At 34.5% G+C, this 23,595-nt stretch overlaps 6 protein-coding genes across 8 annotated transcripts; 2 read left to right on the top strand and 4 right to left on the bottom strand.

Annotated features, from left to right (window-relative positions):
- The first annotated feature begins 151 nt into the window (after positions 1-151).
- On the top strand, positions 152-4,511 carry LOC113501558 (endoplasmic reticulum-Golgi intermediate compartment protein 3). Its single transcript, XM_026882758.1, has 8 exons — positions 152-379; positions 464-622; positions 1,100-1,236; positions 1,424-1,497; positions 1,934-2,099; positions 2,598-2,787; positions 4,071-4,272; positions 4,351-4,511. Exons 1-8 carry the CDS (start codon positions 286-288, stop codon positions 4,484-4,486), a joined length of 1,158 nt encoding a protein of 385 aa, XP_026738559.1. The 5' UTR covers positions 152-285; the 3' UTR covers positions 4,487-4,511.
- On the bottom strand, positions 3,126-3,710 carry LOC113501561 (reactive oxygen species modulator 1). Its single transcript, XM_026882761.1, has 2 exons — positions 3,460-3,710; positions 3,126-3,389 (listed from the first exon to the last, which is right to left on the bottom strand). The coding sequence occupies exons 1-2, from the start codon at positions 3,588-3,590 to the stop codon at positions 3,281-3,283; spliced, it is 240 nt and encodes a 79-aa protein (XP_026738562.1). The 5' UTR covers positions 3,591-3,710; the 3' UTR covers positions 3,126-3,280.
- On the bottom strand, positions 4,289-5,973 carry LOC113501559 (transcription termination factor 3, mitochondrial). The gene is made up of 3 exons (XM_026882759.1): positions 5,200-5,973; positions 4,850-5,064; positions 4,289-4,774 (listed from the first exon to the last, which is right to left on the bottom strand). The coding sequence occupies exons 1-3, from the start codon at positions 5,709-5,711 to the stop codon at positions 4,497-4,499; spliced, it is 1,005 nt and encodes a 334-aa protein (XP_026738560.1). The 5' UTR covers positions 5,712-5,973; the 3' UTR covers positions 4,289-4,496.
- A 711-nt stretch (positions 5,974-6,684) lies between these two features.
- On the bottom strand, positions 6,685-9,798 carry LOC113501560 (THAP domain-containing protein 1-like). The gene is made up of 3 exons (XM_026882760.1): positions 9,148-9,798; positions 7,485-7,671; positions 6,685-7,376 (listed from the first exon to the last, which is right to left on the bottom strand). The coding sequence occupies exons 1-3, from the start codon at positions 9,225-9,227 to the stop codon at positions 7,032-7,034; spliced, it is 612 nt and encodes a 203-aa protein (XP_026738561.1). The 5' UTR covers positions 9,228-9,798; the 3' UTR covers positions 6,685-7,031.
- Positions 9,799-9,874: 76 nt separating this feature from the next.
- Positions 9,875-14,143, top strand: LOC113501557 (alanine--tRNA ligase, cytoplasmic). Of its 2 annotated transcripts, XM_026882757.1 has the most exons (3): positions 9,875-10,006; positions 11,008-13,931; positions 13,972-14,143. In XM_026882757.1, exon 2 carries the CDS (start codon positions 11,020-11,022, stop codon positions 13,918-13,920), a length of 2,901 nt encoding a protein of 966 aa, XP_026738558.1. In that variant the 5' UTR covers positions 9,875-10,006; positions 11,008-11,019; the 3' UTR covers positions 13,921-13,931; positions 13,972-14,143. The 2 variants fall into 2 exon arrangements, with proteins under 2 accessions (XP_026738558.1, XP_026738557.1); XM_026882756.1 differs by having other exon boundaries at positions 11,008-14,143.
- A 1,539-nt stretch (positions 14,144-15,682) lies between these two features.
- On the bottom strand, positions 15,683-23,175 carry LOC113501562 (E3 ubiquitin-protein ligase Su(dx)). 2 transcript variants are annotated; one of them, XM_026882763.1, is made up of 14 exons: positions 23,031-23,175; positions 22,883-22,948; positions 22,441-22,576; positions 21,866-22,153; positions 21,175-21,416; positions 20,825-21,075; positions 20,336-20,616; positions 18,934-19,214; positions 18,565-18,858; positions 17,972-18,472; positions 17,600-17,695; positions 17,121-17,273; positions 16,208-16,339; positions 15,966-16,103 (listed from the first exon to the last, which is right to left on the bottom strand). In XM_026882763.1, the coding sequence occupies exons 3-14, from the start codon at positions 22,508-22,510 to the stop codon at positions 15,966-15,968; spliced, it is 2,727 nt and encodes a 908-aa protein (XP_026738564.1). In that variant the 5' UTR covers positions 22,511-22,576; positions 22,883-22,948; positions 23,031-23,175. The 2 variants fall into 2 exon arrangements, with proteins under 2 accessions (XP_026738565.1, XP_026738564.1); XM_026882764.1 differs by having other exon boundaries at positions 15,683-16,103; positions 22,883-23,175.
- Positions 23,176-23,595: the final 420 nt, after the last annotated feature.

The following is a 23,595-nucleotide window of genomic DNA, read 5'->3' on the forward strand; positions in this document are numbered from 1 at the left end:
GTACAGTTACACCTATTTATTGTCTAAATAAACATTTTATATAGTATGTGCTACTTTTTTTTGTACTGGTTATAATTAAAAACGTTTTTTATTGATCTGTCAAAGTATGCTACGTATTCTCCGACACAAAACGTTCCGATTGGTCGCCGTGGTAGATTCCTTATTTTGAGTCTGACATGACAACCGATTAAGGTTATGTCAGTTGTTATTATTGTAAACGAAGTTGAGTTAAAACAAGTGTAAAGTGTTCATATTTTTGAAATTGGAACTTTACTGAAAAGTATAATGTCATCACAATTAATCGATAAGTTTAAGCAGCTAGATGCTTATGCTAAAACATTAGAAGATTTTCGAATAAAAACTGCCACCGGCGCAGCAAGTAATATTGTTAAGTTGCTAGTTTCATCTTATTTTCCTCATAAATCAAATATCAGAAATTGATCAACATGGTATTATTTTGCAGTAACTGTGACCGGCGGCCTAATAATGATGTTATTATTCCTCTCAGAACTATATACTTACATGTCGCCTAATATTTCGGAGGAATTGTTTGTTGACACGTCAAGAGGGCATAAACTCAGAATTAATATAGATATTACCGTTCCTACTATATCATGTAGTTGTAAGTACTGTAGGTGTATTTTAAATCATTTTAAAGTAGTTGAGCATGAATTAAAAAAAAAACAACATCTGCTTTTATAAAATTTGTCAAAAGTTTCATAAACAGTTTTTGTTTTTGCTATATCAATATTTACCAAGCTCAATAAAAATATACAACTAATCTTATTAGATAAGTTGCAACTCACTAAAAATGGTCAGTGAAGCTCAGTTTTAAATTAAGTACTCACTGTGAATATGTGTTGGTTCCAACATACCTTGAAATACAGCTGGGCAGATGAGCATATGCATCCCTTATCCCGCCTATCCACATCATATTCACACTAGATTAATGTAGTACGGGTGCAAAGCATATTTTCTGCTGTTATCTTTTATCTAAAGCTTTATAACAAATTAACAAAAAAAAACAAATTAACATTTAATTAAATTAAGAAGTTTTGCATATAACTTTATGATGTTAATGTATTTTATGTACACTCAGATTTAGTCCTTGATGCTATGGACTCATCTGGGGAACAACATTTACAAATGGAACACAATATTCACAAGAGAAGATTAGATTTAAATGGCATTCCTATAGAAGAACCAAAAAAAGAGGAAATAGCAGTATCCACTACCGTAAGTTGTAAACCTTAGCAATAAAAGATATCAAAGTATGAAAGTTTTATGTAGCAGGCAAAGCAGTGGCAGCACTCATACAAGTTAACTGTAATGACTTTTTTTGCCCTTTAATGGTCATGGTAAAGCATTATGTTACTTCATAAATTGAATTAATTTGTTTTATTGAACTCAGCTTTGCTTTTAGGTTAAACAAAATATATCTGATGTGGCAATTATAACATGTGGGAGTTGCTATGGTGCTGCATTTAATGATTCTACGTAAGTATGTCATATCAAAATGTTACCATAACATTATGTACCTACAACATAATACTGCTATTTTGGACAAGCCTGATTTTATAAATCTATTGATTTTGTTTTAATTATTGTGGATAATAATATGATTACCCTTATGCCTTGTCCTCTGAAAGCAATTGCTCTAGTGAGCAGTTGCTCTCGAAGTCTAGGGTCCGTCAATAAAATTGTAATATTAATGTAAATGACACTACTCAACATAGATTGCCTTAGATTGCCATAGATTGCATTTCCACATAACTCTTAAACATTTTTTAGTTTTAATAAACAACATTCTATGTTGAAATTATGAACTGGAAACCACTTAAAACAAAGCAGTGGGGTGTGCTGCCTGCATTTACTACTGCTACATACTAAGGTGACAGAACCTCTTGACATGTTGTGTTTGGTTTTTTATTAGATGCTGTAACACTTGTGAGGAAGTAAAGGAAGCATACAGATTAAGAAGATGGGCTTTGCCTGATTTAGCCACAATAGAGCAATGTAAAAATGATGATTCCATTGAAAAATCAAATTTGGCTCTCAAGGAAGGTTGTCAAATATATGGATACATGGAAGTCAACAGAGTGAGTGTCTATTCAATTTTCACATAATTTTATTAACCTTTTGTAATACTCTTAACAATAAATGTGTAACTTGCATAAGTTTCTTAATTGGACGTATTTATGCAAACTAGAACCAACCCACACTTTGAGTGAAATTGAGTTATATATCTAGATAGGCTGTTTATGGTGTATTACATCATCTCAGAAAAAGTCCTGGCCGATATAGCAAGCCACAAAGCAAAAAAGGAGCCGTTTAAAGGTACCAACCCGAGTTTGAGTAACATTTTATACGCTAAACGGAACGCACCTTTAAAACAAATCCTGATTATCTCAAAACTAATATGTTGTGGGTTGGTTCTAGTTTGCATAACTACGTCCAATTTCCAAATTGGTCTAAGTAAATAAGTGTACTAATGGGCCTTTCAGTTTTATACAATATGGTCACTTAAACAAAAACAACTGGTTCCAAATTACAACTTTATTCTACTATTCCATATAATTTATTATTACAATTTGCAGGTTGGTGGTAGCTTCCATATAGCTCCAGGAAAAAGTTTCACAATTAATCATGTACATGTGCATGATGTACAACCATATTCTTCATCAGTATTTAATACAACCCATTATATTAAACATTTGTCTTTTGGTACGGACATTGAAGGTGCTAACACTGCACCTTTAGATGGTGTGAATGGTGTAGCTAAAGAAGGTAAGGGATATTAGAAACAATAATTGCTTAGTTTATTTAAGTAACTAAAAATAAAAAAATGTTATCCAAGGATGGAATGGGTTTATACCACTTTTTAACATAGGTCCTACCCTAATTACAAATATAGGGATAGTACTTCTATTCTCTTACACATTTGATGAAATGGTCTAATCTTTATGCTCATAAATTAACCATTTACAAAAACTAGTTGCAACTATTATAACTCCTTTTCTATGTTTTAAAGACTAGTCAATAATTCTACAATATAGGAAAAATAGGTTTGCAACTAAGCTTTCATTCTTATTTAGACGAAAATAATAATAAATAAAGTCGTTATGTTTGTTTTCAATAACAATATTTAATAAACAAATTTGTTAAAGAAACAAAATGTTACACTAATAAAACAAATGAATAGACATATTGTAAGCTAAGCACTATAATAAGTAGGTAATAACTTTATATACAAAATTGTTATTTTAACAACCAATACGTTTTAACAACGTATTCCAGTACCAATGGCCATAAAAGTTCCGAATGTTCCCCCTCCTTGAAGCATCACTTTTCCAACGGAATGGACCAGTTCTCTACCTCTTGCTCCATATCTGCAACAATTGTATCATTAGAACTTCTGAACACAAAATTATCTTGATAAATTTGACATTCGTAACTAACCTCAAAGCTGTAAAACCACCGAAAAGTCCACCGCTCGCCATTCCGACACAGAATCCTATCATGAAACCCATTTTTATTTTGTCAAAACAGGATGGTCCCTGACTTTGATAAACTCCGCCTGGTACGGGCATCTTTAATAAGTATTTTTCCCAATTTTAACAGTCTTTATTTCAACCTATTTCCTAGCAATATTTCTGGTCGGAGAATTGACAGTTTAACCTATTGCTTGGATATTGACGTAACAGCAGATAGTGTTGCCAATAAGCTAATGCCATTAAATAATCTAAAAAAGATTAAAAAGTAATAGTACAGTACTAAAACGAATAAAAAATACATAGTTAAAAAATGATAAAATCGTCCGTATATTTTGTAGCTATGGTAGCGCAATAAATGAGTAGATACGTTACGATATAAATTTTGTTTTTACGTTGCTAAAATACATTTAAAAATGTATTATAGATCATGCATTTGAAAGATTTCTTTACAAAATCACACTTCACATATTGTCTGTGCCAAAAAAGTCAACTTTTAGCAAATAAATCATACTTTATTCCTTTACTTAGCACAATTACATCTAAATTAAATAATTTCATGTAGAAACTTCTTTACAGGTGCTGTAATGTTCCAGTACTATTTGAAAATAGTTCCAACAATGTATGTTAAGCTAGATAAAACAGTACTACATTCAAATCAATTTTCTGTCACAAGGCATAAAAAATCTGTGTCTAACATTAATGCAGAATCTGGAATGCCAGGAGCATTTTTCAGTTATGAGCTCTCACCCTTAATGGTTAAATATACAGAAAAAGAAAGGTAATCAAACAATATATTGTATACATGACTAAATATATTTTTGTTTAACAAATTATGCATTGTAATTCTTTTTTTTAGGTCCATTGGTCATTTTGCAACCAACATCTGTGCTATAATAGGTGGAGTCTTTACGGTTGCAGGAATTCTTGATGCTCTCTTATATCACTCAATTAATGCTTTTCATAATAAAATTGAGTTAGGTAAAGCTGGATAATTTATAATAGTTATAATGTCTTCAAAAACAAATTGAAGTCAGAGACACTACATTTTGCAATATTATTGCAAAATTCCGCATCTGTATCTAAAACCAGTGATTTTATTGAAATAAAATTTTCTTTTTTGGGATCATATTGTGCGCGTCCCAATTTCAATAAAAATTGATGACGTTGTTTTATTTTGAAATTTCTGCAGAACAGGACTTCTGGGTATTTTAGAATAGTTTTATGTGATATTTGCATTATATTATGTATATAATTAAATCTTTCCAAGAGGTGCCTCTGATCTAAAACAAATAAACATATTTAGTTTATATTTTTCTCATTATCTCTAAACATTGAAACTCGATCTAATAACATACTTATCATTAGTAACTTTGGTTTATTTAATGTCAAATCTTTCATTTCTTTATCCTCAAACCCCATCTCTTCTTTTAAAACAAACATATTGCATTTAACATGATGCAAATTGTATGTTATTAATTTTGGTTGCTTAGTAGTCAAATGTCGAACTTCATTTCCAGTCAATTGTAAACTTTTTTGGAAATATCCGAATCTTCTGTCAATGCGTACTGTGCTAAAACAGAACAGAAATAATCAAAATCAGATACTGAAGTGCTCAATTATTATCACATCATAGTCTTGTCCCACTGCTGAACAAGTCTTTCTCATTTTATCCTTAAACTTCTGTTGTCTGTTAAAATTTACTTACTTAAACATCAACCAGAATGGGTTTCTTGTAATAATCCTTTTAATTTGATCATTCTGAAAGCCTTTTGATTCTAAATAATTTACACGGACTTGGAGGTCCTGTACAGGTTCACATAAAATCAAAGGGTTCTTCGTTAAAAAATTACCAACTTCATCAAGTCCCACATAGTCATTAAGAAAAATTATGTGTTCTTTCATATGCTTTTCAAAATCCAACTTTAAAATTTTGTTGACAATATGAGGTTTCTTTTCTATTTTGCTTAAATCAACATTTATATCAACTAGTTTTTTCAATGTCTCAGAATTATTTACATAAGCTGCTAAATTAAAGGTGTTTGAAAAATATGGTGTAATGTGCGATAAATCTTCCGATGTAGTTTCCAATACATTTTCGCTGAAAGTCTGTTTCACACTTAAGGCACTAACATTACTATACTTAGCGTATTGTGAACAAATTATTTTAAAAACTTGCTTATTCCCGAAACACAAATATGCGGACTTTAACGCCATCATTGAAACAAACGAAGTTAGTATAGTATGCGATATCACAAATACCAGCAGATTTATTTTCACATAATGTTTATCCGATGTAAAATTATCTTATTACGTATTTTCTTTTGTCTATATTATATAGTTTAAGTTAAAATAATACAGTGCAGTTAAAGAAGTTCAAATAGAGGTTCTTATTATAAAATATTAAGGTTATATCTGCTGTTTAGACAAGTTCTAAATTTGTTCTCAAAACACGCACAGTTTTAAATGTTATCTCTCGTGTGTCAGGTCTGTCAACATGACACAATTCCAACAGTCTTCTCGTTGGGTCGCGTTCGTAGAAGAATAAAGAGACATTAAAAAAGTAAATCGTTTAAATCTCTGAAGTGGAAATTAAATATAAACTATTAATATAAACTATATTTACTACTAACGCTTAATATAAACTATATTTTTTTTAATTTTTCATGCCTGATAAACGCAACTCCAAACTTTGACTTCTTTGTAACTATTACCTACAGCGAATTCTCTTGCAGTTGAAACCATTGTAACAGAACTGCAAATCGAACGTGCAGTGCGATATCACGTTGACTGCAATCGGACTACACCTTCGGCCCTTACGTAATCGAATACTTATCTTGCCATTTGTTTATTATTAAATTTCACTTAAGTCTACATTATTATGTAGATTGTTTTCAAAAATTTATACTCTCTCTAATCCGATATGAAACGGTATATTTGCGATAACATTATCAGGGCCGGATCTAGGAGACCAGAGGCCCCGAGGTGTCGAGGCAACAAAGGAGTGGTTCAAGTTATTTTCATTCCGTGAAAAATTTATTAAGCTTGTGCCGTATTAGCTGGATAATACGGCACTGGACATTATAGATGTTATTTTAAGAAGGCCTTTCATAAATAAGGGTGAATTTAATAAAAAAACAACAAAAAAAATATTAGAAATTAGGTACTAAATTTAAATAAAAATGCAGACAACTATGTATATAGTGCTTATTAATATGTAGTACAAAATATAAAATTGTAGTTTATATTACTTTTTATTTTCTTAATTTCAATCCAGTATTTGCCTTTTTGGTTGCCACGCGCTAAAATGATATAGGGAAAATCTTCAATTTATAAATCCGGTGTTTCAAGTCGCTTTTCTTTGTGCTATCATCATAAATAACAACAATGTCATAAACAACCTTAGGTAATAATATGTTCAACGACGAAACGAAACAAAATGGGAAACGAAACAACGAAATGGGATTGAACTTGTTTGATACACCATATTACCTTTCCACTTTCGATACAAAAACCCGACTGTCACACTACAAGTTCTTTTTATTCATCTTCACTTTTCGTAGCTATCTTGTCTTGTAGGATTTTAAGAAGTGTTTCCATACTCTTGATTCTTTTTTTCAATCTTAGATTCTCACATTGTAATCGTTTAATTTTTAAATTTTGTTTATTAACTTTACAGAGATACCATTTTAACTGTTTTGTTACTTTTAATCCCTTGTTAGAGTCCGTAGGCCTGTTAGTCAACTCAGAGTCTTCAGCCTGGCAAGCCTTCTTTGTTTGTTTATTTTGGGTGTGCGCTTCCTTATTACAACTTGCCAATGTTGGAGTTTCTTGGAGGTCTATGCGAGAAGGATCTGTCTCAGTTTTTTCGGATATGTTTTGACCCTATACAATATAAAAATATATTATATATTTTGATAAAAAGAGATATAATTATAGACATACATACTAGGCGTATTAATCAACATTGTGTAGGATCGTAAGCATACATACCTTAAAGACTAAAATGTTTTGAGTTGGAATTGCGTTTTCGTCTAAATACCTGTAACCTTTCTTCGAAATAAGAACGCTGTCGTTTTCAAAATGCTCTGTGCATATGGTACTTAATTTGGATGGCCTCCAGTTTTGTCTTCCCGTAGCCTCTATCCATTTTTCCTTTATTATGGGATCTTTGGGAAAACTGAAATTCGTTTCTTTTATTATAATAAGTATAATATTGAATATGACTACTTTTTAAGAGGTATTTTGTACAACGAGTTAAAAATTGCCTTTTTTATTTCGATTAATTGTTTAATTTTGAATATACCTGGGATCTGTTGAATAGATTTTAAAGCTTTGATAGCTAGATTTTAAATATGAGGATAACAAACTAATAACTTATTATTTCTGAAAATATATTTATTTCTATTGGCGACTCTCGACTGCTTCTATGTGGTCTTACGGAATTGTACTGGTACACGAATAATACATTAAATCTTATGTAGATACAGAGCAGTATATTAATTTAATATTTTGTAGCTGACCCGCGCACTTTACATTTACTTACTTTTTCATAACAATTATTTCTAGAGAATATAAAAAAATATTGGTGGTGTCAACTTTTATTACTCAAAGGTATATCAAAATAGCCGGTTTTGGGAGTAATATATCAATTACGACTTCGCACGAGAGCAGTGCTAATTTACGTCACAGAATTTCGTGAGCGTTCTTATTTTGATAAAGATTCATACCATCGCTGCATCGTTTTTAAAAAAAATTGGAATAAACGTTTGAAGTATACTTATCGTATTTATTTTAATAAGGATTAATACCATATCAACAAAAACAGCTTCGCAAGTTTTGGAATAAAATTATTAGCCAAAAAAATGGTTATGCTGAGTCTGAGACTTTTTTCTAGATCTTTTTATGGTGAACAATATTGTAGATTAATATTTTGATGCATGTTGTGGGGTTAAGCCAGTGTTTGTGATGAAAGTATAAAATAAAATGGTTACAAAAGAAGTGGTTATTTTGAGTACCCTTAAAAGATAGACATAATATGATGTTTGAGACATTTTTGTAGATCTCTTTATGCTGTACTATATTGTACAACATTATTTTGATGTAGCTCGTGGGATTAAGCCAGCGTTTGCAATAAAAGCGTAAAAAAATAGTAAATACATTTGAAACCTCTTAAATTGACTATGTTCCTCTACTAAATTATGCATAGATTAAACTTAAAAATCATCCTCATGAATCACTTTATCTATTAAAATAAAACGCATCAAAATCCGTCAAGTAGTTTCAAAGATTTAAGTAGTCAAGTGGAAATAGGGACAGAAAAAGCGGTTCTGTTTTATAATATGTAGTGATACTAATATTGAGATTGCGACATTATAATTTTTAATGTGTAAATAAAATTAATATTCTTTAAATTAAGCAAAGTATGTTCGATAAAAATCTGATATTTTTTTAAGAAAACCCAAAGCAGCATTTATATAATCGGCCAAATTTGTTGTTTCATAGGAATAAGTTATAGGTAATCGATGTTGTTTTAACAGTGTTACTAGATTCAGTGTTTGACTTCTTTCAAATAAGGTTGGTTTTGGTTTGAAGCAAGTAATTTGTATTGTCAGTAAAATCGATGCTTTTGACAATTAACCGTATTTAAACTTACCGGTGATACGATATACCTCCACAAGGTATATTTTTCTTTCGGCTGTCGTTTTTGCAAGTCATAACTGAACAACTAGGCATAGTGTTTAATATTCCACTTATCTTATGTAGGCAGACAAATAGCGACAACGGTTAGACCAAGTGAATAACTATACATAGGTTGATCGCTAACTCTCAATAGTGACAGTCGTGTGTAACTCGAGTGACACTTTCACGTAGTACCCTGTATTAATGTACGCTTAAACAGCGACTCCAATAACTTATTATTCGGATGATGTAGTTCACAAGAAGACAGGATATATAAACTTTTATAAAGAGTTAATTTTAGTGAGTGTATGTTACCTCTTCACACTGGAATGGATGACTGAATTTTAACAGAATAAGCTTTGGAAGGATCTGAGAACCTAGATAAACACATTGGCTTTTAAGACAGGTAGCAGTGCGAAAGGCAGCCATCATTATCATATTACGACACGATGAAAGATGTTACGACACGTTACGCTTATCATCAAACCTTTTTTATTTTTCAGATTCTTTTCATTACAAATATAAATAACTCAAACATTTTTTACTTCTGTAATAACATTGGACACTATGAGTCATGTATGATGTGTCAAATGAAAGTATTAGTCTGGCGTTTTAATAGAGGTCATTGGTGACACTACACAGAATACGCAGATACCATAGAGTAAAGACCACTACGCTGACAAGTGACAGGTTTTAGTTTGATCTTGGTTCTTTTCAAGTTTTCTTGTCATTCATCCATTGCGTTGTATGTACATGTGGTAGTGAACTAGTGACAGGTTATTGCTGGCGTAGCGATAGCGGGTGTTTCTTTTATTTTCACTTGCAATTAACCGGTGGGTTATCGTAGAATAAGACTAAATTTTCTTAATTGCTAATAATGTTCAAATAACTTTGTGTCATTGATAAATTTACTAAACCGGTACTATTTTTATGTTGTGTATTTCATTTTAATCATGTTCCATTCCATATGGTTTGCACACAATATTGGAATCTAAAAATGAACGTTATTAATTCTTTGGCTTATACGCATAATATCTGAAATGGCAGTTGGTATGGTTTTAAAGTAGAAAGTTGTAATGTAGGTAGGACTTTATGTCCTTTCTAATAACTGATCTACTTATGGATTACGTACAGACGTGTGCAACATGATGCAATTGTAGGTCATTATGTTAAGACTTCTTTGTACGAAACTGAGAATAATGTTTTATTTGACCTTCAATGAATCCTTATTTGTTCAAAAGTCTACAATAATTACAGTACATTACTAAATTCAAAACATTCTTAATTTTGAAATATCTGACAGCAAATATATGCTTATACTAAGTAACCGTATGTATTTTGATTAAGGATTTGAATAGAAATATGCAAAACTCCTCTACTAGGCAAATTTGTCACATAGGAATATGATTATAATATTAATGTTTGTATATAAATATCCCAAATTTCTTATATTTCATTTATATGCAGTAAATCATACATACATAATGTATACTAAAAGCATGCTTTACTTTACCTTAAGAATACAGTCTTGGTTTTTGGAATGGCTATACTAAATGTGATTATGTGACATATGGTTAATATTACCCCATGTTTATCCTATAGATCAGTTGCATTGAAGTTATGAATAAAACTGATTACTGAGAAACAATGAACCTTTTACAAACAAACTAATGAATGAGTACTAATGTGTTTGTCTTATTTTACAATGGGCCAACACAATTTAGCTCTATTGTTACATTAACACTTACTGCCCATTTTATAAAATTAAAGAGCATACTTTTAACAAATAGTATTTCTAAGTGATTCTCATTCTAAACATATAATTTTGTTCCAGAATTTCCTGACCATGGACACTACAATGACTGGGAGTCAGATAAGGAAAGCTTTTATAGATTTCTTTATCAATAAAGGACATAAATATGTACACTCATCATCCACCATACCTTTGGATGACCCAACTCTGCTTTTTGCTAATGCAGGAATGAATCAATTTAAACCAATATTTTTGGGGACTGTTGATCCAAACTCGGATATGTCCCAGTATGTACGAGTTGTTAATACTCAAAAATGTATAAGAGCTGGGGGCAAACATAATGACTTAGATGATGTTGGAAAGGATGTGTACCATCATACATTTTTTGAAATGATGGGTAACTGGTCATTTGGAGATTATTTTAAAAAGGAAATATGTGCTTGGGCCTGGGAGCTCTTAACTGAAGTTTTTAAGTTATCTGGGGATAGATTATATGTTACTTACTTTGGAGGTGATGCTGCTTCTGGACTTGAACCTGATTTGGAGTGCAAGGAAATCTGGCTTAAACTTGGTTTGCCAGAATCACACATTCTACCTGGAAGTATGAAAGATAACTTTTGGGAAATGGGTGAAACAGGTCCCTGTGGACCATGTTCTGAATTGCACTATGATAGGATTGGCGGCCGAAATGCTGCACATCTTGTAAATATGGATGATCCCGATGTGCTTGAGATTTGGAATTTGGTGTTCATTCAGTTTAATAGAGAAACTGATGGTTCATTAAAATTACTGCCTAAAAAACACATTGATTGTGGATTGGGTCTGGAAAGACTAGTCTCAGTTATTCAAAATAAAAGGGCCAATTATGATACTGATTTCTTTATGCCCATATTTAAAGCGATTGAAAATGGCACAGGTGTAAGACCATATTCAGGAAAGGTGGGATCTGATGATGTTGACGGAATCGATATGGCATACCGAGTGTTGGCTGATCATGCTAGAACATTGACCATTGCTCTATCAGATGGTGGATGTCCCGACAATACTGGCAGAGGATATGTCCTACGTAGAATTTTAAGGAGAGCCGTACGTTACGCATCCGAAAAATTGAATGCCAAACCTGGATTCTTTGGGTCACTAGTGCACACGGTTGTCGAACTGTTGGGAGACGTATTTCCAGAAATTACTAAAGATCCTTTGTCACTCATTCAACTCATCAATGAAGAGGAAGTACAGTTCTTGAAAACTCTTTCGCGAGGACGTAGTTTGCTTAACAGAACTATAGAAAAATTAAATGACAAAGTGATCCCGGGGGATGTGGCATGGCGTCTTTATGACACTTACGGTTTTCCAATTGATCTCACACAGTTAATGTGCGAAGAGAAAGGCCTGACAATAGATATGGAAGCCTATGAAAAAGCTAAGAAAGAATCTCAACTAATTTCTCAAGGAAAGGTTTCAGGTCAAGAAGACTTATTGGCTTTAGATGTTTATGCTTTAAGTCATTTACAAGAGACAGGAATAAGCCCCACAGACGATTCGCCTAAATATAATTATGTACCATCAACTACTGACAAAGAGGCAGATTACAAATTTGCTCCTTGCACTGGTACTATTGTTGCCTTACGAAGAGACAAACAATTCGTAAATGAAGTTAATTCGGGCCAAGAGTGTGGTATTATACTTGATAAAACAAGTTTTTATGCTGAACAGGGTGGACAAATTTTCGATGAGGGCTATATGGTTAAAACTGACGATGAAAGTGTTGAATTTGTGGTTAAAAATGTACAAGTTAAGGGAGGGTATGTGTTACATACTGGCAAAGTTGAAGGGTCACTTAAAGTTGGTGATACTGTATCACTGCACATTGATACTGAAAGGCGAAGACTGGTAATGAACAACCACACTGGTACTCATGTACTTAATAATGTATTAAGAAAAGTACTGGGTAATGATTCTGATCAACGTGGATCCCTTGTCATGCCAGATCGCCTTAGATTTGATTTTACAAACAAGGGACCAATGTCTACAAAGCAAATAAAAGATGCAGAAGATCAGATCAAAGAAATCATAAATCAAAACAAAACTGTTTATGCTAAACATACTAAATTGTCTGATGCTAAAAAAATTAAGGGTCTGAGAGCTATGTTTGATGAACACTATCCAGATCCTGTCCGTGTTGTATCTGTGGGAGTCCCTGTAGAGGAATTAGAGAAGAACCCAGAGGGAGAAAATGGCTTCGAAACATCTGTCGAATTCTGTGGTGGATCTCATTTGCATCAAACAGGTCACATTGGTGACTATGTCATTGTTAGTGAAGAGGGTATCGCAAAAGGTATACGACGAATTGTAGCCCTAACTGGACCAGAGGCAATGAAGGCCATAAGTAAATTAAGTACCTTAGAAAACGAAGTTAATAATATTGCCAATTATATTAAAGATCAAAACGACAATGTAAACCAGAAAGACATTACTAAGAAGATTGTAGACCTAACAAACGATATATCTCAAGCACAGATATCTTACTGGAAAAAAGAAGAATTAAGGACTATGCTCAAGAACTTAAAGAAACAACTTGATGATAAGGAAAGAGCAGCAAAAGCTATCACTGTTACTCAAGTCACCGAAAAAGCTAAAGAACTCTGTGAACAAAATAAAGAAAGCAAAGTTATTGTTACTGAGCTGAAAGCTTTCGGTAATACTAAAGCGTTAGATGGTGCTCTGAAACAAGTTAAGCAAATTTGTCCAACTACCGCTGCTATGTTCTTTTCCGTTGATGACGAAACTAAGAAAATATTTTGTCTCGCTGCAGTACCTAAAAATGCAATTGAGAAAGGATTGCTGGCTTCAGAATGGATTCAATCTGTTGTTTCTGTTATGAATGGAAAAGGTGGGGGCAAAGCTGAATCTGGCCAAGCTTCCGGAAACAATCCATCCGGTCTTAATGAAGCCATTAAAATTGCTGAAGACTTTGCTAATTTGAAATTGGCTTAAATTTTTAATGATGCCTTATTAAGAAGATTGAACTTACATAAACAACACAGTTGCCTTTCAAAACCCAGTTAAACATTTTGTTTGCTTGTTCGTCATTTTAATAGGTGCTATATTTGGTTGGTATTTATTTTCATTTATTAAAAGAAAAACCTAATTATAAAACACTTAGTGTTAGATTGGGTAATATGAATATTAAAAGCTCACTTTATTTAATTGCATTTAAGAATATTGTTTCATTCTATGAAATAAAATTTAACTTAATTCATTCTTATGGGTTTTTTCTTTAAACCATATCACCCATATATTAATTTTAAACCTTTTTTATTCATATCACGTGTACTTCTCACAATCTTTAATATAACCAATCTCTTTCTGTAAAAGTCTGACAAAAGATCAGTGAACTTGCAATAGTTCTGCATATACTTTGGGTTCTTTATGTCCTTTCTCCCATATAGAGCAGAGGTGTATTAACCATAGTAGATGCTCCATCACATTATACATTAAAATTCTCAACAAGGCCTCTGCACGTAGGACCTGTGTCCCCCTGCACGCCTTAAAAGCGGACCGAGTCTGTTCTCATGAAGTTAAAGAGGAAAGTGTACTTCAGCTATAAATAGCATTTAAGAAAGTGTAACCAACAATAGCCGTTATCACGAATTCACCAATAGAATCTTACTCTTGGCTTGGCATAATAATTTGTTATTTTTTTTTAATCTAGGATACAAATTTCAGATGGATAGATATCGGTTACACACATATTAATTATGGACATTATAAATTGACTATTACATATTGCTGCTTCTTCTCTAGCAGCAAAAGCAGTTAGGAAGTGGTGACGGGTGGAAGAAACTTGGGACTGACCATTGTATTTACACTTTAAAAAAATGTTAATTAGCAGTGTAATTTGAATTTTGATTGTTATTGTAAAAAAAAAAGAAGTTAACTATTTGTATAGAAACAAATTCAAACAACAATGCCATTCACTCTGACTTGACACCAAAGCGAAATTCACAATTAGCCGGTTTTAGACAGGTAATTTTTAAAGAGTTGGTACCTGACAAGTATTTTAGAAAGTGGCCTCTACTCGTTGACCGTATTAACTGTTCACTGGGTGCATATTTGATATTATAACCTAATTCCTTTATAGGTTCCTAATTAGCTTTTGCCCATGGATACGGTCTCGTTAAAATCAGACTAATAAGATTCCTCTTTGCTGATGGAACTCAGAATTTTATTATTTATTATTCGTTTACATAACAATACCTACACTAATTTTGCAGTCTCAAAAAAAGTAAAATTCATCCCTTACTTTAGAGGCTGGGGGAAGATAAAAAAATAAGGTAGATAATTACTTTGGTAGAAAGAGTGCCGAGAAAATCTAGATTCCACTCCTTTCAATGGTTTGAAAATTAGCTCGATTTATTTTGCTACAAACAGACCGCATATAATTTTTTATATTCCTACCTTGGAAATCGCCTGATTCTCCTTCTTTCAATGGTTTGAAAATTAGCTCGATTTATTTTGCTACAAACAGACCGCATATAATTTTTTATATTCCTACCTTGGAAATCGCCTGATTCTCCTTCTTTCAATGGTTTGAAAATTAGCTCGATTTATTTAGCAACAAAGAGAATGCATATAATTTTTTAGATTCCTGCTTTGGAAATCGCGTGATGTTCCATACAAGCTTACACCCCCATTTTACGAAAGTGAGGGTCTGTAAAATCACAATACACTTTCCCATTAATAATAAATAAAAGCGCTCTGTTTAAAAATTATTTAATGAACTTTTAGAAGAACTTTGTTTTAAATGTAGTTCAAACAAATACTTCTTAAACAACCGACATATTACACTAACAATATCTACATATGTTTATCATATAGAATTAATTTATTACAAATATATTCATATAATTATTTGGTTGGTCTTTTAATGACAGCACCAATTCCATTGGTGAATTCCTCACTTTGAGGTGGTGCATTCATGTAATAATAATTTACAATAACTATTTCATTGATTCTAACAATAATATATAACAATTACATTACTCCTGGCCAAAGCCTTCAGTTTCTTCTATCGCGAAGTTCAGTTTTTCGCATAACTGCTCGTAGCTTTTATATGGTGGTAAGTCGAGCCGATTGAAACAGGTATGGGAACGAGGTAGCCAAGTGTCCTTTCCGACCTACAACGACAAATAGTTTATCATAGTGTAATATATATATATATTATTATATTTATATACATATTTTAATATACTCTATTTTTTTTTTAATCAAAATTAATTACCTTTTCTATACAGAACCTTTGCGGTCCATTTGATCCCATGAGCTCAGCGAATCCGCCGACAGGAACTCTACACGTGCCGGTCACAAACTGCAGTAATCTCGCTCGCTTTTCGTTATCCATTTGACGCACAAACTAAAATCATATTTTAAAAAGCTTGGTACTATTTAAAGTATTCAATAGCATAGCGTAAATAATAACATTCATGTCAAAAATAGGCATTGTAAAATGCAATTAGGCCTCGTGAAGCGTAGTGGAACTGTACAAATAAGAGAAATTATATGTCAAAAGACCCAAGTGTGTCAAGTCAATAGAAATACATCATCTGTTTAAATTTAAACCCTTACTATTATGGACGTACAGACCGCGGAAGCATAGAAAAAGGTTTCCGTTATTGCCCTTTAGGCCGCGTTTTCACTAACACGGAGCGGGGCGGAGAGGAGCTTAGCGGTGCAATCATTGACTAACCATTATACTCGAAATCTCCGCTCCGCTTCAATGGAAACAGCACGAGCGGGGTGAAGCAAAGCAGAGCGGATATTCATAGTAAAATACAGCGAGGCGGTGCGGTGCGGAGGACGACGAGTATTGGCTGCAGAGCGGAGGACAGCGGGTGGTGTCGATCTGATTCGTTATCTTCGTCTTCAGATATAAAATGATTGCTTTTTCTTTTTAAACGACAACATGACGTATGGTCTTTCTGAGAGATTGAGTGTAACTAAGCGCAAAAAAGCGCGATTCCAAAAGTACGCTCCACTCCGCTATGCTCCGCACCGCTTCAGTGGAAACACTGGCCACTTTTCAACGCTCTTCTCCGCCCCGCTCTGCATCAGTGGAAACGCGGCCTTAGGCATGGAACCCAAAAAAACAGATTGTCATTAAAAAGCAAGAGGGTAAGACATATAGATATAGAGACCTGCCAGAACCAAAGGACTTGTTTGCTTGTGCGCGTATAGTGCCGGTAAATAGTGTTCCTCTGCCAATCATCAACATCAACCTCCTGCATACCGCACAGCATTAACTCCAACTCGCGCTCATCAAAGTATTTCAACCACTCAAGAGGTACAACCTGAATAATAATAAAAAAGTGTTATAAATAATTTGAAATCAATTTTATTCCAGTAGAACGAAGCGGAAAACTTGAATGCAACAATTACATGACGTCATTATTTTGATGACCTTCAGAAATCGTTATTTAGTACCTAATTATTTAAATTAATGACTTTTTTATCTTATCATGCATACACTTCGAAGTGTATTCACCATCCAAAGTTGACACACAACAATAATGACAGTCCTATCCTGCAGAGTATTGTCATTTCTTTTCAGATTAAACTTTAACAAAACCTATTTTGATAAAATTTTATAGATGTAATATAATATAATTAAACAAACCTCATTAAAACCATCTAGGAATGCTGAAGTTTGTTCTTCTATACCACGTGTCATTCGCCACTGGGTCACTAGTTGTAGATAGTGCTCCTTATTTGCCTTAAAGAAAATCCCAATAAATAGTAAACATCATGAGTTAAAGCGTCTTTACACGGTTTTGCTAATCTTGTGACCAGATGTATAAAAGATTTCAAATTATATGGAAAATTATACGCTTGCTAACAAACTTAGATTAACCAATATGAAACCTACAACACGGCAAGAATTATGATTGATTCTTATAGATATGTATAAACAAAGGGTTCCGTCCAGATAGTTAGTGCGGGCATGCATATTATATTAATAATTAAATTATCACAATATCAGTTATATTACCTCAGTGACGCGTTCCTTGTCTCCAGATGGCTTCAACTCGTGGTGTATGACTTGTCCTAACACCTCGAAGTCGACACTGTACCACATCTCTAAACCACACTCATCTATATTGTTATCTTTGATCCACACTAAAGAGTTGTAGAATTCGGGGTCTATGGATTCTATATCTTTCATGGTAAGTTTCTTGTTTAACATTCTTTTGTAGAAAGGCATTGTAAACCCAGAGTAAATAAATCGGCCATGATACAATGCCATTGCTATAAATCTTCCGATAAACTTAAAATACAGCAAGTGGTCTGGATTGACATAGCTGGCTGGGTTGATTTGTAGGCTGTAGTTGTTTTTGTTAGCATACTCGAATAAGCAGTACATAGGGTTCAAAACTTCATGCGACAGTAAAAAGAACCACTCTCGACTGACGCCGCCATAATCTAATCCCTCTTCTCCTCGGAATATTATATACAGTCGTCTGCGCAACTCGTAAGCAGGCAATCGCATAATCTGAAGAAAAAAAAAATGGTTTATTTGTCATAATTTGCTACCTATGGTAAACATTAGTCAGCTTTTAAATAAGTAAATGATAATAAAATTACCTGGTGATAGGAATCTTCAAAAAGCGACTGCCGAGACAATGTAATTTTAATGTGGCTGGGCAACGCATTGCTTTGACAGAGATATCTAAATTGGCTAAGTTTCCACCGGAAAGAGCGCTCATAAGCTCTGGGCACGCCGTATGCGCCCTGCGGGCCTTTGGGCGCCCCGGGCCGCGGGTCCTGGAACGTGGTCGTGCGAGTGTTGTGGTCCACGAAGTAACGGTTACCTTCCTCCGTAAATCTTATCTCCCAGCCTGGTGGCAAAGCTTCCTCCAGGGCGCTCACTTCTTGACCCTGTTAACAAACAAGGTTGTTTTTACAAAAATTCTATGCATCGCAAGGTTTAGTGTACCAGAGTGTTTAAGTGACCTGTGTGCGTGGGTCCTCCCACTGCGTGGTGCGATTCTTGTGGTTGACATAGTAGACGCGTCCGTCGGGCTGCACGCGGCGCTCCCAGCCGGCGGGCAGCGCGCCCAGCGAGTCGTCGGGCGCGGGCGAGCTGCCGGCCGCGCCCGCCAGCCCGGGCGCGCCCGCGCCCCCGCCTGCGCCCCCGCCCGCGCCCCCGCCCGCCGCCGGCAGGACGCCCGCAGTCGCGCTCGTGCTGCTGATCGGCGCCACGGCCACGCTCGTGCCGGCTGCTGCGCCGCTACCTGTAGGCGACAACGGGAACTAAACAAAATGTCTTCAAGCAACATGATCTTTGTAAAATACACTCCAACAATAGCATGCGAATATTAAATCATAATATATGCATACTATCACGTATCCTTTAGCAGGCCAGCTTATCTGATAAAATAATTAGTCCAATGTTTAGAATATATTTCAAATGAGGAAAACTTTGTTGATCTACCTAGTTGCACGTGTTTCTTTATAATTCATTACATTTCATATTTATCTGAGCCACTCACATTAACGGTAATAAGCATTAAAGTGTTGAGCAGTGAGTACGTTTAACATTAAACAACTATTCCCTTAATACGGCAAGGGCTCCGGGAAACCGATATGTGTAAATTTGTTTTGTAAATTACATTTATGTAAATACGATGCTAGGCTATAATTCTTCTGCCTATCTTTTCTGACAGAAAAAGAACAGATGTGTGACTGTATCTTGTATAATTTACGTATAAAAGGAAATGAATCATTACAATTATTTGGCGCTAATGACTTATCATTTCTCTGTATAAGTAGATAATATGCTGTTTTTTAACAGCATACTATCTCGATAACGTTATTTTACGTAGCATTAAGTAGGTACTAAGTACGATAACATAACATGTGCACAATAGTAAACAGAGATATTACTAAAGACTTTTAAATCCCGAATTGGGGAAACCTTGTTTGGATACTAAAAAAAGTTGTTTTATACCTGATATATTATACTTATATTTAAATACACAAACATTTCAAAACACAAAGACAAAAATATAATGAGATTCCTCTTTTTCATAAACAAATGAAAGATTCTACGTCACTGTATAGGGCGACATACTATAAACACCATCTTATTAATTAAACATACCCTATGATAATTATTTCTCAATACGCGTTACCTATTGTTTGATATTTAGCATTTTCTGATGTAGGTAGGTACCTACCTAGGCTATCACAAGGGAACGATAGTTAGAGTAAACAATGGGCACAAGTTAATGATAGGTACAAATTGATTGGTTCCTGATGACCTAATGTTTAAACTTACACATCGCATCTGGGACGTGGTTTAAATGATGATGGTTTATATACAGTTATGAGCTATCGACATTGGTAGACATACCGGTAGCGTTAAGATCATGGTCGGAGTCGGGCTGGTGCGGCGGCTGCGGGTTGGGGTAGAGGAAGCGCTGGTTGCCCTGCGCGACCACGTGGCGGCGCTCGCCGCGCCAGTGCTGGAAGCGCGCCAGGCGCTCCGTGTCGGGGCGCTGCCACGTCGTGGTGCGCGTGTTGTGGTCCACGTAGTACACGCGCCCGCGAGGGTCGCGCCGCACCTCCCAGCCCGGCGGCAGCGGCTGCGGCCGCTCCCACGACGTCGACCGCGTGTTGTGGTCCACGTAATATCTATGCATTTATAACAATTGTTGCTAGTTCAACTTTGCGTGTACTACATTTACGTAATTTTGTTTACTTCGTTAATTAAGCAAACATTCATACTAAACCAATCGTATGCAAAACTTAGTTGGGCATATTTCAGTTAGGTATGTGCATGAGTAAATGCTATGAAAACATAGTTCTTACGTTATAACTTAAATGAATTCGTCGACTATACCTTCGGCCATAGACATCATAACGCATCTCCCAGCCCGCTGGCAGTGGCTCCTCAGCAGAGTTAGCGTAGACCACGGCGAGGCCGGGCGCGGCGGGCTCGGCGTCCGCGTGTGACGGGCCGGCGCCGCTGTCAGCCGTCGTGGTAGCGGGCGCAGCGCTCGCGCTAGGCGGAGGGCCTGCCGGGCCGGGAAGCCCACTGGGCCCGCCGTGCTGCAGCGTGCCGTTACTGAGCGGGGGAGGACCCGGCGGAGGCTGCCCGAACATATTTACGTATAAGCTATCCTTGTTTTTCTGAGACCAGATCACCAGAACCAAGCAAATAAATTATTAAATATAAATGCAAAGACTCACCCTTAATGTCTGTGGGCGTCCCATAGATCTCATTACCTCCGGATTGCTTCTGATCCTAATTCTAGCTCGAACCCCCTCATTGAGAGGACCACTAGAGCTGGTGCTCTCTCCCAGTAATTCATGAGACTGACTTAGTATAGAAGGATCTACCCTTAAGCCATCCAGAAGTATCACTAACTCAGCTGACTTAACTTCCCCACTTACATTAGAAGTGTTTTCCTGAGACGCAGTCTTCATTAAATCTGACAAATATTATATTACTTTTTATCAAACTTAGGTACTTATGTTAACTTTTACTCTGCTTAACATATTGTACAATTAATTAATCTCAAGGCCTATACTAAGCTGATTGTCCTTGAGGTTATGCAATAAACAATACTAGCTTACACCATAAAGCTTTTGACAATAAATTACATATATTAAATTTATAATTTAAAACATCTAAAAAGCCACATTTTTAAATGTCACTATTCAAATTTTATCAAAATCGGTTCATCTGTTTTTATAATTGTAAATTACATTGTCATTGGGTTTCAAGCTACCCTGATAAATTGCCTGCTAGCTTATCAGGAAGTGCCTCAAATTGAGTTGCAAAAATCCAACCGCAATGACAAACAAACAAGAAAAGTGAGTGTATAAAAAAACCTGGGAAAAAAATGGCAACCAAAAAGTATAAATATGTATTATTTACCTATAGTCAGCTCCACATTATCACATTTTCCATTGCAGTATAACAGGACTTTTAACAAATTAATTCTTTTTTCTCCAATAATATTATCTTTCCTAAAGCTGTGATAATCTGCAAGCCGGAACAGTAGCTGTGATTGTGGTGTAACAAGCACTGTGAGGTCTTCTTTCCATTTTGGGTGTAAAGTACTTTTGATGACTTCAGTTCGTCTTGATATTTTGTCATCTATCACCACTTGCAAGTATGGATTGGGTTTAAAGAGTCCAGAATTTTTTATGCTTGCTGACTCAACTGCTCAAATAAAACACATAATGTTAAATATTTTTTCTTGTTCCTGTTACAATGCATATCTAATGAAAACTTCTATTCTGTCATCACAAACTACAGAAATTCCATACAATATTTTGTAAAGTTGTGTAATGTTTGGAAAACTACTTCAATAATGTAGAGTAACACTTAAGTAATAGTTATAACAGATAATGCTTAAGCTACATGAACAAAGTCATCACTGCATTTACTATTTTTTCACTTTTGTTAAGCTTGGTGATAATGTCATAAAAGGAAATGTTAACAAATACCTGTGAGGCTCAGCTGATGATATGTTGACAAGGAGATTGGAGCTGTTAGAGCTGGTATGCTTTCAGTCATTGTGATTAGTTTCTCAGTTCATATTATAATAATAATATAACACATTCTAGTTCAAAATTTATTTTCCTAAAACGAAAATAAAAAAATCATTATACCTGCTCAGTACAATGGAAAAATATAGATACAACACGTTTGACTCGGAAAATAAAAGCATGCAAAGAATTAACTAAGTTTGTCTACTGACAAAAACCTTTATAACTCGAATAGTTTTAATTCGGATGAGATCTTTAATTAGATAACTTGGATTAAAGAGAAAATATTGGAGTTGTTATTAACGATTATTGCAAAATAAACAATAATGAAAGTACGTAGTTAACGAAGTTAAAATGGCACTAGTGAGCATTAAAGTATGAAAAAAAACATGAAAAATACCATTAAATGAAGTGATCCAAAGGACAGAAGTCCTTCAAATTATCTCATATCGTTGTTCTTATCTCACTGAAAGGAAATACACAAATAATGTTGTATCGTCACGGAACATTCATTACACTGATATTTAAGACTAGAAAATAATACACACGAATATCACAGGGTAACAATATGGAATCTTTAGATCTTTTTAACGAAAAATCTTTGAAGAACTATGGATAAAAATAAATTTTAAATTGATTATAAATACTAAATTCCTGAAATTAGTCACTGCACTGTTGTGTCTTGTCTAGTGTAGTGAAGTGACGTACTTAACTAACTCACTGATAACTGAACTCATGTGGAACAGATCAGAATAGATTATCCGGCATTTAGGCGATTTTACGGCAATTCAGGGAATCAATCATTTTCAAATACTACAGTCATGGAGTGCTCAATATTGATGACTAAACTGCATTCAATGCTAACTTATCTTACCTATCGTTCGATAAATTTAAATTTTATCCATTTACGAAATTGAAAAAAAAGCAAAATAGTTCCTAGCATCATTCTTGACTGTCGACTGAGAGGAATAACTGCCTAAAGATTGATCGATCTTCACACAGGCTAGGGGACGTACTCCCGTGGCTTTTTTAAAAAAAACCTCTGTTATTCTGTATTTAATGAATTTGAACACTAGTGAAGATTTTAGTAAGATTCATAAGTTTATTGAGAAT

Source organism: Trichoplusia ni, chromosome 15 (genome assembly GCF_003590095.1).
Source record: "Trichoplusia ni isolate ovarian cell line Hi5 chromosome 15, tn1, whole genome shotgun sequence".
NCBI lineage: Eukaryota > Metazoa > Arthropoda > Insecta > Lepidoptera > Noctuidae > Trichoplusia > Trichoplusia ni.

What these genes read in the sequence shown, in the direction of transcription:
- LOC113501559 (XM_026882759.1), bottom strand. Translation starts at nt 5,711, where the DNA reads ATGATGGCGTTAAAGTCCGCATATTTGTGTTTCGGGAATAAGCAAGTT. An exon ending in CCATTCTGGTTGATGTTTAA is followed by an intron (nt 5,065 to 5,199) that starts GTAAGTAAATTT and finishes GTTCTGTTTTAG; the next exon opens with CACAGTACGCATTGACAGAA. An exon ending in ACCAAAGTTACTAATGATAA is followed by an intron (nt 4,775 to 4,849) that starts GTATGTTATTAG and finishes TATTTGTTTTAG; the next exon opens with ATCAGAGGCACCTCTTGGAA.
- LOC113501561 (XM_026882761.1), bottom strand. Translation starts at nt 3,590, where the DNA reads ATGCCCGTACCAGGCGGAGTTTATCAAAGTCAGGGACCATCCTGTTTT. An exon ending in GGTGGTTTTACAGCTTTGAG is followed by an intron (nt 3,390 to 3,459) that starts GTTAGTTACGAA and finishes CAATTGTTGCAG; the next exon opens with ATATGGAGCAAGAGGTAGAG.
- LOC113501560 (XM_026882760.1), bottom strand. Translation starts at nt 9,227, where the DNA reads ATGCCTAGTTGTTCAGTTATGACTTGCAAAAACGACAGCCGAAAGAAA. An exon ending in GGAGGTATATCGTATCACCG is followed by an intron (nt 7,672 to 9,147) that starts GTAAGTTTAAAT and finishes AACGAATTTCAG; the next exon opens with TTTTCCCAAAGATCCCATAA. An exon ending in AAAACATTTTAGTCTTTAAG is followed by an intron (nt 7,377 to 7,484) that starts GTATGTATGCTT and finishes TATATTGTATAG; the next exon opens with GGTCAAAACATATCCGAAAA.
- LOC113501562 (XM_026882764.1), bottom strand. Translation starts at nt 22,510, where the DNA reads ATGACTGAAAGCATACCAGCTCTAACAGCTCCAATCTCCTTGTCAACA. An exon ending in TATGATGTCTATGGCCGAAG is followed by an intron (nt 20,617 to 20,824) that starts GTATAGTCGACG and finishes ATAAATGCATAG; the next exon opens with ATATTACGTGGACCACAACA. An exon ending in AAGTCCTTTGGTTCTGGCAG is followed by an intron (nt 16,340 to 17,120) that starts GTCTCTATATCT and finishes ATATGATTTTAG; the next exon opens with TTTGTGCGTCAAATGGATAA.
- LOC113501558 (XM_026882758.1), top strand. Translation starts at nt 286, where the DNA reads ATGTCATCACAATTAATCGATAAGTTTAAGCAGCTAGATGCTTATGCT. An exon ending in AAATAGCAGTATCCACTACC is followed by an intron (nt 1,237 to 1,423) that starts GTAAGTTGTAAA and finishes CTTTGCTTTTAG; the next exon opens with GTTAAACAAAATATATCTGA. An exon ending in GATACATGGAAGTCAACAGA is followed by an intron (nt 2,100 to 2,597) that starts GTGAGTGTCTAT and finishes TACAATTTGCAG; the next exon opens with GTTGGTGGTAGCTTCCATAT.
- LOC113501557 (XM_026882756.1), top strand. Translation starts at nt 11,020, where the DNA reads ATGGACACTACAATGACTGGGAGTCAGATAAGGAAAGCTTTTATAGAT.